Raw genomic sequence first — 17,106 nt, 5'->3', positions numbered from 1 at the left:
CTAGTATTGAGAAGAACATGACCATATATGGTAGTATACATAGATGCATGCAGGGGATCCAGAGCTCTTTCAAAAGTTACTGACTTATTAGCTGTGTATCTGCTGGCGGTCCTTTTAACTCAATTCAGTTTAGAATAATGAGGAACAGCAACTCTAGTTTTTCTTAGAAATAGTTCAGTTAAAATGTGACAGCATTTCTATAGTCTAGTGAACAAGCAAAATGTATGGTTTTATTTAATAGAATGCATTTCAGATTATTGATCTATTCATCTCCACAAAGAATGGAGTTAAACTGGATGAACATTTGGCCTCTTTTTCCCCATCTTTATCACAGTTGATAAAGAAGGCAATAACTTTGAATAAAGCAAGGATTCTGACCATTTAATGTAGCCATTAGTTGCTTAGTCCAAGTTACTGCACTACTCTGATTGTATGAGACTGAAAAATCTATGTTCTTGAGGCAGGCACTTTCATCTAAACAAAGAATTTGTAAGAACAGGACCCCACAATATAATTAGAATACTAGCAGTTTCTCTCTCCAAATGTTTAACCAAGTTAATACTAAGTGATAATATTTTCATTGTTCCCATGGGAGATGGACATGCTGAGATAAAGTATTTTAGCTAAGGTCACAGCTGAAGTTTGTATCAGAACCAGAACGGGAACTCAGGAGTCCTAGCTCACATGTCAGACTGTTATAGCACACTGCTTCCGATTGCTTCTGGAAATGAGACATGATGAGGCTAGTGAATTGCACATAAAGGGGACTCCAAATAAAGCAACACAGCACTTACTATTTGATTTCACAGACAGTAATGTCAAAGATACCCTCAAAATGCAGGTGACAGCGATAGTACCTGTCTAACTGTATCCAGCAAGAACAACTGAACTATTATGTCAGAGTCTGTGCTTTAACTGATGGCAGATATAGACTCTCAAATCCAGCTCCACAGCCATGGGATGCATGGTTAGTTTTAAAAAAATCTAAGTTCACATATGTTTGGAAGCTGGAAATATTTTTACCCCGAAGAGAAAAGTAGCATCTCTCTAAAGAGGTATTGAGACCAACAGCAGACTCTCTTCTCTGATATATTACTCATGAGGATGGGACTGGTTTTTTGGATAATGCTGTGCAACAGGCAGTGTGCTCCAGAAATGAGGAGTGAGGTGCAATCTATTCTTTTGCTTTCTCATCTAAAGGAAAAGACATTCTTAGCTGTAAGCAAAGAGGCAACACCGTTTTGTCAACTGCCTTTTGATTTAGGGCACTTCCTGTACTCTGCTCTAGGCAAAATACACTAGCATATATTAATTGTAAAGAACAAGTGTTCAGCTTCTGACATTTGACATGTTAAAACAAGGGGTGTGAAGACCACATAGAGATGGCTTGTGGCAGGAAAGGAGGAAATGTATCATCCTCTGAGAATTTAAGATGGGTGCCCCTATGCAGTCACAAATATATCTCTATAACACGCATCTCTCTGTAACTGTGTAATTTGGTACACTTCAAGGGCACACATTTTTTCCTTCTATAATATTTTTGAGCTCTAGAAAGAGGTTGTTTCTAGCAGGACATTTTGACTAGTAACGACAGCAGGAATAATTTCCGGCAGGGAAAATGTTCTACTTCTCCAGTTAGTTTGATGCAAAAAGCTTGCTCTTATTTTGGTTAAACTAGGACCCTGCAGCATATTACAATATGTATTACGGCACAGCTCTTGTTAAAATAAAAAGAAAACCTTGTTTTAGTGCCCAGATACAGACAAGGATGCAGCAGGATTGTTGAGGTGGCAGAACACAGCTAATGACCCCAATACTAGCTGGCGGGTTGTTCCAGTGGACTTGGAGAGGGGAGTAAAGAAACTATGTGGAAGGTTGTTTCTCTCTTGGCAGCTGTGGGGAGGGGGAGTGAGTGTTTGCTGAAAAGGGGGAGAAGTATCTGTTCATAGGGGAGAATCATGAATACATCCGAGTCCATTATCTGTAAGCTTTCCCTTGATGCAGACAGAAAGCTTAATGTGAGCAGCCATGTATAGCTCTAGATACAGCGACCAAGACCAAATCTCTCTCTTGGTTATGTCCCTCTCTTTGAAGTCCATGCAGGCTGCACTAACTGAAGATTCTGGGTGCTTTCTAAGGAAAACCTTGAATAAAGCAGAATTGGGATTAATGTAACTACTTATAAGGTCTGGCTGCACAACGCCCTCTCCAGAAGCCTACCCAGCATGGAAGATATTTTGCAGAAGCTTAGAGTATTGACTTGGGAGAGTTACAGGCCTTGACTGCTTTCACAGCAAGCACGGGCCTCACTTTTTAGATCCACTTCTGTATGTCAACACTCACTACTTAAGCTTCCAGTGTAGAAAGCAAAATTGAACCTGCTGTTTCATTCAGGATGTCAGCTACTTGTAATCATGCATGAGAGTCCTCTAATGCAAGTCCCCAAAGAACCTGATGCCAGAATCATTTTTTTTTTTGAGAATAATGGATCAGGCCCAATGACTGGCTGAAGACTCGGTTATGCTTTCCTGATGCATATCCTCAGTGACCCGTCATATTGCCTTCAAATGTTGCTTTTTTTATAAAGGGCAACCTTGAAGTTCCTGTTTAAAGGGCAGGTTTCCCCCAATATCAGTCTTGTGCAATTCTCTAGATTCTTAGACTAAAATGTTTTATACTCTTCTGCTGCCTTTCATTTCAATGAAAAATACGCTGCTGGAACAAGCAGTATAGAAACTGTAGGAGCTCACCTTCCCCCCTTTCTATTTCACAGCTTTCTTTTATAGCAGCATTTACTAGATCTGCTAGTTCAAATTTTGCAGCTCTGGTTCCCTTTGATACTGTTTACTGCTCATCAGAAATATTCAGCAAACAAGTAAGGATCTGTTTCTGCTTCAGGTCCGCAAGAGCTTTAAGTGCCTACAAGTCTTCTAAGACCCAACACCAAGACAAATTTCAAGTCTTCCATCTCTCCTTTGCTGGAAAGCTAGCTGCCACATCATGTAGTTGCTTTATAGTTTCTGCTCCTGGAGGCTGCACCATAAGTTAAATGGAAAGCTTGTGATTTTTTTTTCCTAGCTTGCACCACACCTTCAAGGAAACTACAACTGACTGAATTTGCAGGATTGTTTGAGTCAGTGTCCATCACTCTCACATGTCTCATAGATCATATTCCCATACATTTTCAGCAGGCAAACCTTGCTTTTTTGTGTGGTTGTCCAAATCAAAACAAAAATCTGTGGGGCTAATCCTTGTATCCCCAATCTCATATTTTACAACTCTTATGCAAAGGGTGGTGAATGCACCCAAGAATTTCAAAGAGGCTTAACTCAATCCTTAACAATAGGAAGCACTAACTAACTTACACCAAAAGTTCTGCCTGAATCAGGTGCAGTTACAAGAAACAGGAGAAGACCTGCGGCTCATTTGTAGCATTCTGCGGTGCCTGCAAGGTGCTTGTAACTTCTGTCAACACCTGTTGTTTGGTATGATAAGGAAAGGAGGCTTGAATGTTTTCTTAATCTTTTGGCAACTAAGTGTGAAAGAAAACCTTGGTCCTTGTCTAATCTCTGACAAGTTTTTCACTGCACTAGGAGTTTTAATCTTTTTTTTTTAATTAAAAAAAGTGGTGGTGGTGGTTTGCTAGGTTTGTTTCCATTATTCTTGTCCACATATGTCTTCTAATTAGCAATATTTCACATTACAAACCTTCACTGTGTAGTTAAATCTGAGTCCTGGCACTAGTGAAATCAATATCAAAGCTCCTATTGACTTGAATGGTACTTGAATCTGGGCCTTTAGAGAATACCATCTCCATGATTGGAACTGTGCAGCTCTACCAGCCCTTTTGGCAACAAGTGAGCATTTTTGCTTTAATCTGTACAGAGGTCAAATAGCTTTCTTTTTGCAGTTCTTTTCCAAGGCTCCTTTCACAGATTTGTCTACAAGGTTTGCATACCCAGAAACCTGGCAAAAAGAATTGGCTATCAGAAAGGTTCTTTTTAACAAAGACTGGCAGGCCCACTGTGAATAATGGGACTAAAATGCCTTTGGTTTTCTGTTTAATCTTACCACAGTGGGTACAGATGGTGCACACATGAAATGGGTGAATTCTCCATCTGGGGTTGTTCTGACAAAATTGATGACAGTATAACTAAGGTTTTTAAAGCAGTGTACCTGAACACAGTAGTACGCTGGGCAATATCGTGATTTGTTCTCCCTGTCACCTTGATAAAGCAAAATTTCCCACTGGCTGCAAGCAACATGTTGCTTGCAAGCCATGGGTTGGGGTACCACTGCTTTAAAGGAAAGTCATTTGATTTTAGGCTGGAAACTTTAAAAGGGATCTGAGGAATCCAGTATCTAACTTACATTCAGTTTCAGTAGATTTTCACCACCAAACTCCTTTAGGCTTCTCTACAGCTAGGCTCCTGGTTTTAAACTGTGTGGTGGCTTCTGTGTGGCAGACCTTATTCTCCTAAACCCAAAGCATACCCACCATTTAAAAAGAGCCATTCTTTCAGATGCAGGTTTTTTCAAGTAAGACTATAACCAAGTGGTGACAGTGAGAGTAAAGCATGACCACTTGCCCAAATAGCCAGCTATGTAAGTTCACACAGATCCCAGCCTCTCCAGTGCCTGTTCAATTAGCAGTCCATTTTACAGATTGTGGGAGTTCTTTGAACTTCCTCAAGATGAGCCCTTAGTGGCCTTTAGTCTTCATGTCAACTCCCTTAGGGTCAGTGTTTTGCCTGAGCCTTGTAAATATTTAATTCTCAAAGAAATTGAGCTCTTTTCATCTTTTCCTTTTTTTTCTCCCTTTTTTTATCCTAACTACTTTTCCTCCCCCTTTTTGCTGCCTCAGATTTCCTGCTTCTTTTTCTTTCTACTCTTTTCCTAATTCTTCTCCTTCCTGAAGAAGCAGTTCACCCTCTTCTGTGTGGCTTTTTCCTCCTTTCCTCTTTGCCATCACTGATTCCTGCCTTCAGTTCCCTTCTCTTTCCATGCTCTGCAGTAAGGGACTCAGTGGAGTCTTTAACTTCTGTTAGAACAGGGTGAAAAGTGACTGCTTTTGTTTCCTAAACCTAAGCTGTGGTGTATATGGGTGGGATGGAGTGCTACATGGAAGAAACCTACAATTGGTCTAGCCATCGCTGTTTCTGTTCCAGTAACCCCGCAGTGGGTAGGTCATCTGTCAAAAAGTGGAAGAAGCTTCTATAAGTGTCCTGCTGCTTCCATCTAAAAAGAGGAGCTGGAGTTGGATAGATATTATGTGTTTGGAAAGGATACTTGATGTGACAAGATTGTTTTCAGCCTTACTGCATTGTAGGCACCTGGGACTGGTTGGTTCCCTGTTTGGTCCTTCTGAGTGATGCTACTGCACAGTATTTTATATAACCCCTTATCATCCAAAATCCCTCTGGAACTCTTAATAACTCCATTCTGTCCTAAAAGGATTACATCAACTAAGTAGTGGTGGTACATATAGAATATACATTTTATTTAACTTAAATCTTCTATGGACAGAGCCTGAACTTCAAGGTGACATTCAAAACTGTAACAATAGTACTTTACTTGTTGTGTGAATAATATGCAATCATGTTTTGCTTGAAAATTATAATTCCTTTTTTTTTGCTTTCTTATAAAACATTTTGTTTAATTTTATCAACAGGTGACTAAGCCAAAATGTCGCAGAAGACTCAATTAAGTGATGATGAGAAGTTTCTCTTTGTGGACAAAAACTTTATGAATGACCCACTTGCCCAGGCAGATTGGTCAGCCAGAAAATTAGTATGGGTGCCATCAGAAAAACATGGATTTGAAGCGGCAAGTATCAAAGAAGAGAAAGGCGATGAGGTTCTCATTGAACTGGCAGAAAATGGAAAGAAAGTTACAGTCAGCAAAGATGACATCCAGAAGATGAATCCTCCAAAGTTTTCCAAAGTGGAGGACATGGCAGAGCTGACTTGCCTCAATGAAGCTTCAGTGCTGCACAATATAAGGGAGAGATACTTCTCAGGTCTAATTTATGTAAGTAGACTCAAGAGATAAGTGGGTCCGCTCATGTTTAAGTGCTCTACTGAAACAGGGTCATAATTCAACTGTATATTTCATACTTCATCTAAATTCAGTTTTTGTTGGTCAAGTCTTTGTTCACAACAAATTGGAACCTTTGCCATGCTCCCGTGAGTTGGAATTGCATAGCCTTGGCTTTCAAGGTTGGCTTTTAGTCTACATGGATCTATGCCTTTATCCAAACACTACAATTAATCATATTAATAGCTATTACATGTAGAAAAAGAGTCCACAAAGTTCCTAAGGAACTTAGTTATTGCTAGTAGAAATACAGAAAATGTGGTAGTTACATAATGGCACAAAGGGAACTTTTAATTATCCAATAAAACCATTTAAAGTGGTAAAATCTGATGCCTTTCCTAGGGGAACTTAATATCGTTAGCAACAGTCAAGATCCCCGAAATTCACTTTTTCAGCCTCAGCATTTGTGTCTGTTGTTAGATTTTAATCTTAGAGATGAACATTTTGAACTATCAGTTGTTTTTTGTAAAGTGCTGTGTATAGATTGTTGAAGGGGCACCATCCATCACTTCTGTCTGAAAATGTTTTGTCTGTTTTCACAAACATAAAATTACTCAGCTAGATCAGAAGGGATATATTTCTCTTTTGTGTACGTTTACTTTGCACATTTGACGACACATTGTAAATAGTCTGTTCCATGGCTTCCCATATATAGTTACTCAGTGCCCTTCTAACGAGACTTTCGCTTCATAAAAGGGAAGAGAGACATTTACATAAGAAAATTATTTTTTTAAATCGTAGAGCAGACATTGTATCTAAAGGTACTTTAAACTGATTTCATATTACAGTAACTACTTTGAAATCAAGTCTATTAACAGCCCTAAATGAATTAATACTGAGTGCGATGGCACCCTTCTTCTGGCACCTCTGTAACATGGGTTCCTGTTACTGTTCTGTCAGGCAAAACTGCCTGCCTTTATGTCAACAGCTAACCCTAGTTTAACACCTGTCATACTTTTAAAGAGATAGTCTCCTCCGAATTGAATCAGCACCCGAAGTTTTGCACAGCCCTAGTATTTAAACCAATAGTCTTCTTGACATTGGTATTATTGCCATCATCTTGCTTAAGATAACATTGTCTGAACACTTCCCAAATATAAACTCTAAGCATGTACCAAACCAGTGTACAGTTTTCACAAATCATGATGGCCTTTGAAGCCTTATTTGTTTCACTGTCCTTCTTATGTAGTAGGCTGAAGCACTGGAGCACAGAGGGCACTGACACAAGTGACATTTTGCTGCGCAGTTGACTACTAAAAGCACTCTACAACTGTGCCCTTACAGAAGGGCACTGCCGCAGAGCATTTTAAAAGGACCCAATCCTGTGACAATCTGAACTCTTATTATATAAGGATTCAGATGAAGGGATTCCAAAGTGGAGCAGCTTCATTAAGTTGTATCTGCATGAGCTGGGAGCAGGGCTGAGCTGACTCAGCCCAGCCCTGCTCCCAGCGCTGTTTTCAGAATGGGAAGGGGGGGGAAGCAAATGGAGGGAGCTCGTTCTGGGGGTTGCCCAGCTGGTGCTGGTGGGTGGGACAGGGGAGCTACCCCTGCTACCTTTCCCCCCACCCATTATAAAAACAGCACCAAGGCTGGGAGGGGCAGGCCTAGGGGAGAAGAGCTGCAGGCTCACAGCCACTCTGAACTGCAGCTTGATCCCCGCAACCCCTTGGGACCTAACAGTGAACATCTGTTGGGCCTGGGGGGATTACTGTAACTCCTGGCACTTCATGCAAAGCTCCATGAGTTAGTGGGGAGCTTCACTTCTGTCTGCACCCAGAAAGTAAGGCTCCTAGAGTGGCTATTGCCTGGAGAACTCTGGGTATGTTACAGCATCATTAAAAATGCAGGAAAAAAAAGAAGGATGAAAATTGTCCCGATATCAAATTTCACACTGCTGTGAACAAATAGAATCTATCTTCTAAGCCAGGGGCTGGCAACTTTTTAGGAGTGGTAAGCCCAATTAGGAAAGCTGCTGTCAGCGGTATAAAAAGTAAGGTTTGCACCCTCGACCAGCAACTCTTTTATCTGCCTGCTACCACCCCAACCCTCCCTGCTCTGTGTAGAGGAAAGTTCTCTTACCACCGCCCGCATTGAAACTGCCCTTTAATCTTGCCACCAAATGCCACCAAGGGGCAATTTGTCAGTGAACAAATTGGCGGCTGCAGTAAGGAGACAAGAGAAAGTGAACAGAGAAGGTTGAGGCAGCAGCATGCTAATGGCTCATAGATTTCATAGATTTTTATGGTTTCAGATCATCAAGTCTGACCGCCTGCCCTGGGCAGGAAAGAGTGCTGGGGTCAGGTGACCCCAGTGAGGTGCTTGTCCAGTCTCCTCTTAAAGACCCCCAAGATAGAGGAGAGCACCACCTCCCTTGGAAGCCCATTCTAGATTTTGGCAACCCTCACCATAATTTTTTTTTCCTAATGTCTAATCTAAATCTGCCCTCCGTCAGTTTATGGCCGTTGTTCCTAGTAAGCCCAAGGGGTGCCTTGATAAACAGAATATCCCCTATTCCTTGCTGCCCCTCCTCCCCCCAATGAATTTGTACACACTTTCATCCTGGCCATCACTCCCTTTGCCACTGCCACCACTGATTTCCTTCATGTACTGATGTCCTTATGCATGTGTACCTGTGGACCAGATGCACTTGCTTTATGGGCTGGATTCAGGCTGCAGGCCATAGGATGCTGACCCCTGTTCTAAACAGTCAGGTTCCACAAACCCAGACCAAAGGATGATAAAAAGAAAGCCTGTAAAGTAATTTCTAGCAATAAAACTTCCACAAATACTTTGAACAGAAAGAGCCATTATCAAGCATAATCTGAATAACACTTAATATCACCCACATGTACATGCTTCATGGCACTATACCATTTCTACCCTAGAGATCAGATAGTAAGTGACTATTATATTAAAATATAAGAAGTGTATGTTTAGACTGGATCCAGAATTATCTTGCGGAATTATCTTTCCTTAAATTTGGTTTTATTTAACAAGATACATTAACCCAAATTTATGATTACAGGTAAAGTTTTAGGGTAAAATTACATTCTTGAGAAACATCCTCTGCCAATACAGATCAGCATAGCTCCTTTGAAGTCAAAGCTATGTTGACTTATACCTGCTGTGGATCTGGCTCTGAATTTCTCCTGTAGTGTTTGTCTGTCATCCCTTGGATACGGAATTGGAGTCAGTGTGAGAATTCTTCAGTCACAAAGAGCAGTACTTTAAGGTTGAGGCCTACCCTTCAGACTAGAAAGAAGCTGATTATCCTTGAGTCCTGCAGAAGGGATTTTTCAAAACTGTTTTGAGACTAGGTTATTTTAGACTGGTCAGGCTCAGAAGGCCTGGCTGTGCCTTCTGAACCTGATCACGTAGCATCCTTACAGCATGATTTGAAGTAGGAGGGATATGGGTGTGATGCTGGTTCCCTTAAGTGCATGGCAACTCCTTGTAATGTTTGGGGACCAGGTTAAAAACAGTGTCAGACGAGCTTTAAACTCAAACAAAATGGTGGGATTTTAACAATGCAGATGGTTCTAACAGGAGATGCTGTGTTCTAGTTTAACACAATGTTTGTGCTCTTTGTGGTCTATTTAATTTTAAAAGGCTTTATTCACTCTATAGGCACACAAATTGCCATGTCATGGAGAGGAGGTATCTCTGCAAGAGTGACCTCTGCTGGCTCTGCCAATCATTTTTGAGCCTGGGATTGGCTGGATATATTTGATGGAAGCTTCCAAGGACATATGCTGAATCACCATAGCTCTTGCATACTAGAGCCTTGCCCCATGCCAAAGAAGCTCACTTGCTCTTTGAGCTGTGCCTGGGGCTCATGACCCTCTGAAGTGGGATCTGGTCACAACTGTCATTAAAGAGTAATCCTTAAATTGACCATCTTATCTGCACAGAGCTTGACATTCACTAATTTGTCTTCCCAATACCTTTCTAATTATTGCAAAATAGCCTGTAACTTGCCCAAGATTACACAAGTCTGTCACAGCTCCAAGTTGATTCCAGGAGTCCTGGGGTTGGATCAATAGCTTGTTTGATCTCTGTACCCTAAGAACCTGTTCACTGTTTTCTTTGTCTTGTAAGGTTTTAATTGGGTTAGGTACTTAATGACATGCCTCACTTGAAGTACATAAGTCATCCTATGGCATTACTTGCATCACTACGTAATCAACATGTCTTTAAGTTCTTTGCTGACCAGAGGCCAAAATTATAGCTGTTCTTGAATGGAAGACCTAAACCTTTTGGGGAGGAGGTCAGGTATGCTAGATAGAAGTCCATCCCTTGGATGAAAGTCTGGCTGTTTTTACTTCTGAAAGCTGTAAGAGATCAATCTTGTAAGAAGGAAACTCCACTGTCCCTACAATACAAGATCACTTCAGAATTTCAGAGTTTGGGGTATCTCTTCAAGACGTCCAAGAATTTGGTATTACTAACTAATGAACCCCCACTCCCCATGCCATCAGTTCTAGCCTAAGGACTTTGAAAGCAGGTGAACTTCCTGACCATCCTTTTCTCAATACCTTACTTGACACAGTAGCATGGCAACAACAGTCTTTCTAAAGGAAAAGAAGTGCGAGCAACAGGGGTCTTTATATATAACCAGTATGGACCAAAGGAGTTCTGCACACCCAACCTGTTTCTCAGCGCTGTAAATTGAAGGATAAGGAGATATAACTTGTAATACCATACAAAGCTTTCAGTCTGTTTTGAAACTTGTGCTGTTTCCTAATATGGTCAAGAAAGGGAAACCCCTGTGCTCCTGTGTGAAAACTTCTCAAGGACACGACTGATCCAAGCCTACAGAAGATGGAATTACGTATCCTCTTATGTCAGTTTTTTTGTGATGATACTGGGCAGTTTGATCCATGTTCAGACTTAGTCCTGAGACCAAGTAGGAGAAAAGCAAAGAGCAGTAGTGCCACATGAAATGGCTTAACTAGGTATTTTAAAACCTTGTAAGAGAACACCATATATAAGCAAAAAATTAAAGGGTGTTAGACTATATAAGTATTATAGAATGTAAACTAATAGTACTGTTTTCAAATCTGATGCTAGAGCTGGTTGAATTATTGATTACAGGTGTTCTCTTACACATTTTAGTTCCTTACTTGCAAACTGTTCAATTTCTCATCTTAATGCCTCCTAACTCACCAGATAGCTCATGCAAATTAATTTCAATCTAGGAGTCGATTGCAAAATTTTTCAATTTCTCTAACTGCCATTCATTCTTTGTAGCATGTTATGGCCATTTAGGTTGTGTGCTTTTATTTTCTGTTACTGCTTGGATAGCTGAAACCTTTTCAGATAAGAGACTGATAAAATGCTAAACATAACCTCCAACATGTAACCAATCCTCTTTGTACACACTTTTGAATTTCCTTATTCACATGTGAAAATTGCTTCTTAACTGAATGCCCAAAGCCGAGACATAACACACACAGTTTAACCAAAAACATTTTGTCAAGTTAGAATGGACTTTGATGAACCAGTCTTTGCAGTATTTATCTATTTCTACATTGTAAACATGCCACCTTTTACTCACTAATTCTTTTCTCCCACCCTTCCAATTATACCTAGAGGCTTTGGTTTATGCAATTTGCCATCTAGTAATTGAAAAGAAGGAATTTCACTTAGCTAAAATATTACACATCCATTAGGCACTCACAGAAATTACATCTGTTGCACAATCGGCCCCTTGAAAGCGCTCAACAGCCAAGTCCAAACAGAAGAACATGGCTGCAGAATGCTTTGATCATGTGACAAATTATTGCAAGATGAAGGTGTTCCAAAGGTGAGGGCCCCCCCTTCCCCACTCCAGTGCAGCTGGGCAAACCCCAGAACAGGCCTCTTTCCCCTGCCTTCTCCCTCTCCCATCCTGAGACAACACCTGGGATGGAAGAGTGGGGGCAGAGTTAGAGGAAGAGGCTGCAGACTGGCGGCCTCTCTTGCTGGATTGGCTCTAAATTGGAGCTTGATGCTGCACTCTTCCGACCAAACAGCTAATGTCTGTTGGGTTGGGGAGGTCAGTGTAACTCTGTAGAGTGCCATGAGTTAGACCAGGGAGCTGCACTTCTGTCTGTGCCTTATATAATATATATAATGCACGAGGGGGAACCAATTCTGTCTATTCTCGCTTTGTATCGCCTAGAAAGGAACTAAAGTCAAGATACCGTGGAATTATGCAACTGATGCTTTCATAAGCATTTGAACATACGCTGTAGTAGTTTGAGTGTTAGAAATGATTAACTGGATATTCACCCAAAAACTTCACGTATGTATGCATCAGTTTGAATTTATACATTTGTATTTCTTAATGTGTATGCCCTCTGCTTGTTACATAGGAGGATAACTAGGTGATTCACTTATTAAAACACTGTCTCTAAATAAATGCATTTTGATCTTCATGTTTCTCAAGCTCTTAAAAAGAGGCAAAAACCTGAGTCAACACCATTCTTTATCTGGTTTTCCTTGCAGACTTATTCAGGTCTCTTTTGCGTCGTAGTAAACCCATATAAATACCTGCCCATCTATTCAGAGAAGATTATTGATATGTACAAAGGAAAGAAGAGGCATGAGATGCCACCCCATATCTATGCAATTGCGGATACAGCATACAGGAATATGTTGCAAGGTAAGGATGGAAAATAACCAGGGTTAGTAATGTGATAAAATTTGGAAATCTCTCAAGATCATCAGAAAATACTTGTCATGAAAGTTTATTCCACCATTAGTTTCAGCTAGCAACAGACCAGCAATCAGAAAAAGATTTATAGCTTTCTTCAATTACAGAAGGGTTACATGGACTCTAGAACTTTCTTAGGAATTCTTTGGCAGGAATTGCAGTCCATGAACAATGTGACTCAAAAAGGAAAAACAATTCATTCACCCATCTGTGTAGAGGGATGTGGGCAGGGTTTTAAGTTAAGCAAATAGTTTTGGCAAATACGGGCATGGAAAATACTCCCTTTGTACCAATAGAGACTATTCCAAGTTTAGCTGCTAGGGTTAGCTGAATTTGTTTCAGGACTACTGTCATTTTGCTGCTGGAGAGTAAAGCCCAGTAAGATGCATGTGCCTACTATTTGTTTGCTTTCTCTTGTTCTAGAGCTGCATGTCCTACATCCAGAATTGAAGTACAATCAGCTTTTTGATGACAATTGCTTGTAATGATAAAAGGGATCAGGCCCAAAAAAAGATAGAGAAAAAATACAATACTGCACAGATTTTCCTTCTTATGTCATCACTGCTCTGTGACACAGCTTTGATCCTAAAAAAGAAACCACGCTCTTCAGGAAAAAAAAAAGTCTGTTTATAATGCTATACAAATACAGGGTCTGCTGCCTCAGAGCCAGGCACAGACTTGTCTTAGTTAAATGGAGCTCTGATGAACTGCATTGTCACTTGATCACTTGTTAGGAGGTGGGAGTATTTAGCAATTGAAAGATGTTTATTAAGATTTCAGTTCTATGGTCTGCATTGACTTAAATAGTGCCTGGGCAAGAGCTCCTAGACTGGGCCCTGAGGTGGTCTGACTTTGAAAAACAAAGCAAAGGAAACCTAATTTTTCAGCTTCTGGGTGTATAAGGCAGCACTGCCCTGGCTGCGTAAAGATAAATAATCCCACTTAAATCCTGGAAAACTTAATAGCTGCCATAATATATCAGCCCTTCCTAGCTCTGTGGAGAATATGATAAAAGAAAATTTGCTTTTCTTGTTTGAAAACCACTTGGCCCCTATAGTTGAGTGTGAATGGAAGATAGGGTTACACAGTATGACACGTAGAACAGGGCTTTTGACACTTCTCTGCATTGCACAGAAAAGATAACCAAAAATTGGCTTCCTTCCCCTAATTATAGAAGCCTGGTTACTTATAAGCATACACATATAAAGTTCTCTAGTACTTAGATTTATGGCATAAGCATACTGCAGGGCAGATGCTGAAATTTAGCTTCATGGGATCTGGGAAATCTCTCATTTCCAGAGTACGGTGGCTGTGGCAGTGACAATGTAACCTACCTAGTGTAAACTGGTGCCACTATACCCGTGCAGCTTCAAAACTACCCCATAAAGTTACTGCTGCAATGTATCTAGTGGTGAGAGCCAGGAGCTCTGGCTAAACACTGCGATGAAGAAGCATAAGCCAACAAAGTCCAGGCTTCTGTGCCTCAGCTTCCCCATTAGAGTCCGGCAGCCTGGTTGCTGCATCTCCCGCACCTGCCATGAGTTAGCTGGGGCTACATTCCTGCTCTGCCAGGCAGAAGGCTTCCTTTGTTCCATAAGAAGCATGAGATCCAGTAAAATACCAGGGAAGGATAAATCCAGCAAAAGATGCAAGAGAAGGTTTGGCCATCCTACTAGGGATGAGAGGAGCAAAGTCAAAGCCTCTGGGAACTTCAGCGCATCTTGGGAAGGGCAATTACTTTGATTCATTTCCACTCAAAAGTTTTTTGCCTTAACCAATAAATGATAACCTGCCTGGGGCAAATTCCAGTGGAGTACTGGTTTCTGCCCAAGTCAGGGAGGTAGTCCACTCTCTTACTGGTCTTCTCCATTCTTGTTTGTCTTGACCCTCCTCACAGCCTTTACAAAACAGCAGCAGGTATCTTGAATTTGTTTGCCTTTGTGAGCTTGCCAGGGGTGGGCAAAATGCGGCCTGTGGGCTGGATGCGGCCCACCCGGCCATTCTGTCTGACCCACGGGGCCCCTTAAAATTTAGGAAAGTAATATTTATCTGCCCCTGGCTGCCTGTCATGCGGCCCTCAATGGCTTGCCAAACCTCAGTAAGCAGCGCTCCACCTGAAATAATTGCCCGCCCCTGGCTTACATAGTAATCACAAACAACGCCTGTGGGGACTGGAATTTGTGTGTGTGTGGGGGGTGGGGGGGTGGTTATCTTGTTGTTTGAAGGGTATTGCCTCGGTTTAAACAGCAGGTGGAATCTGGTGTTCCCTGCACCTTTCTTGATCTCTAAAGCTGGCACAAGCTTTCAAAGTCTCTTACACAATATTGTGATGAATTTGCTCATTTTGAAAATAACCTGACCTCACAGCAGAGAAGAGGAGAGTGACTGGATTGTGGGGGGAAGGAACAAAAAAGGGGAAGAAGAGATCAGAAGAAAGTATGTGGCTGTATTTTCGCTGTAACACCGATCCTGAACATATCAGGCACTTTAATGGGAGATGCAGTCCCATGAGATCTTACTTTGAAAGCCTAGGATGTTCAGGTTTCCCTTGCTTATTTGTTTGCACATGCTATTTTGGATTCTTTCCATCTCAGAAGAGATCCACAGCTGCTTTCAATGCTTTTAATGCTGTGCTTTTGTTTGTCAAAGTGCATCTGTGCTTTCCACAATTTTCTGAACCAAACCTCAGAATATCTCTAGTTACTCTGCCAAACTTTATACATGTAGTAAGGAGACATCAGCAAGAATGAGTATATGCAACACAAACTGACAGATACGTAGTTTGTGTAAAAGTTTTTACAAATGAAGAGTAAACAAGTTTTTTATATTCACAAAGGCTGGATCACAGTGCTGAATCCTAGAATATTTTCTTTACGAAGTTTTTCATATCCTGCCCCAGAGAGCAAGGATCAGGCATGTATACCAAATACTCCTCATACCTTGCTTTGAGGAGTGACTATGTTCATGATACTTAAGTGAATTAGTGTTATTATTTCTCCCTCATGGATGCCTGGGGCAACACCTTGTTACTATAGAGCTGAGCAAATTCTAGTCCATAAAGGGTAGATCTTCAGGTTGCATCAGTTGTCAAAGCTCCACTGAAATCAATGGAGCCTTTAGTGTAATTTAGAATAGCACAGGATCTTACCTCATCACTTCCCCACTATCTTCTAATCTCCTACATTATAAAGAGTAGATTCTTAAAACTTTGTTTTTTTCTTCCTTGTATTCCTTGCAATATTTTACAAGCACTGTAGAACAGACTACAAAAGACTCCTGAACTCTCGGTGTCATTGCATGCTGATAGAGCGCTTCATCTTTGAATTCCACGGGGCATGTTATGGCCCTAGTCACAATATAGAAATAACCAGAGAAATATCTTACCAACTATATTTTCAAAGAAAAGTAGGTATGTAGGTAAAGTAACTGGATGATTGTCATACTGAATTAGTGACTATGGTTATAGATTGATCCCAGGCAAGACCCCCCAGGCCTCTGCATTGAACACTACACATGCAAAACCACCTGCATGATTTAGGTGTCCAAGTCCAGTTGAGATTAATGGGAATTATGGATGTATCCCAACTGGCATCTTTCAAATTCCCCCTCCTTTGAGCACTGTTTTGTGGATATTAGGGTGCTCAAATAGCTGAGCTCACTAACCCCAGTAACAATTCAGACTTGACTGAAACCTAGTTTTTCATGAAGAAATGAGATAAGTTATCTCTAAAACAGAGAGAGTACAATGTACTTAAGAGCTAGGACTAAACAGTGTAGAAGAATGACTTCAGTTTAGATATTTGGATGTGCTTTTTGCTCAAGCATTGAAAGATGCCGGTTGGGATACATCCATAATTCCCATTAATCTCAACTAGACTTGGACACCTAAATCATGTAGGTGGTTTTGCATGTGTAGTGTTCAATGCAGAGGCCTGGGGGGTCTTGCCTGGGGTCAGTCTATAACCAATAGTCACTAATTCAGTATGACAATCATCCAGTTACTTTACCTAGATACCTACTTTTCTTTGAAAATATAGTTGGTAAGATATTTCTCTCGTTATTTCTATGTTGTGACTAGGGCCATAACATGCCCTGTGGAGTTCAAAGATGAAGAGTTCTATCAGCATGCAATGACACCGAGAGTTCAGGAGTCTTTTGTAGTCTGTTCTACAGTGCTTGTAAAATATTGCAAGGAATACAAGGAAGAAAAAAACAAAGTTTTAAGAATCTACTCTTTATAATGTAGGAGATTAGAAGATAGTGGGGAAGTGATGAGGTAAGATCCTGTGCTATTCTAAATTACACTAAAG

At 40.9% G+C, this 17,106-nt stretch overlaps 1 protein-coding gene across 2 annotated transcripts in view; it reads left to right on the top strand.

Annotated features, from left to right (window-relative positions):
* The window catches only part of MYH11 (myosin heavy chain 11), a 96,577-nt gene that overhangs the window by 1,551 nt on the left and 77,920 nt on the right, over positions 1 to 17,106 (top strand). For both annotated transcript variants that reach the window (XM_019512816.1, XM_019512818.1), the window contains exons 2-3: positions 5,672 to 6,030; positions 12,589 to 12,745. In XM_019512816.1, coding sequence (XP_019368361.1) covers positions 5,686 to 6,030; positions 12,589 to 12,745 — 502 coding nt within the window. In that variant the 5' untranslated portion in view covers positions 5,672 to 5,685. The remainder of the gene's footprint in view (positions 1 to 5,671; positions 6,031 to 12,588; positions 12,746 to 17,106) is intronic.

This window comes from Gavialis gangeticus, unplaced genomic scaffold, assembly GCF_001723915.1.
Source record: "Gavialis gangeticus isolate Ggan-Ray unplaced genomic scaffold, GavGan_comp1, whole genome shotgun sequence".
NCBI classification, from domain to species: domain Eukaryota; kingdom Metazoa; phylum Chordata; order Crocodylia; family Gavialidae; genus Gavialis; species Gavialis gangeticus.
This window is presented reverse-complemented; position numbering and strand designations above follow the sequence as displayed.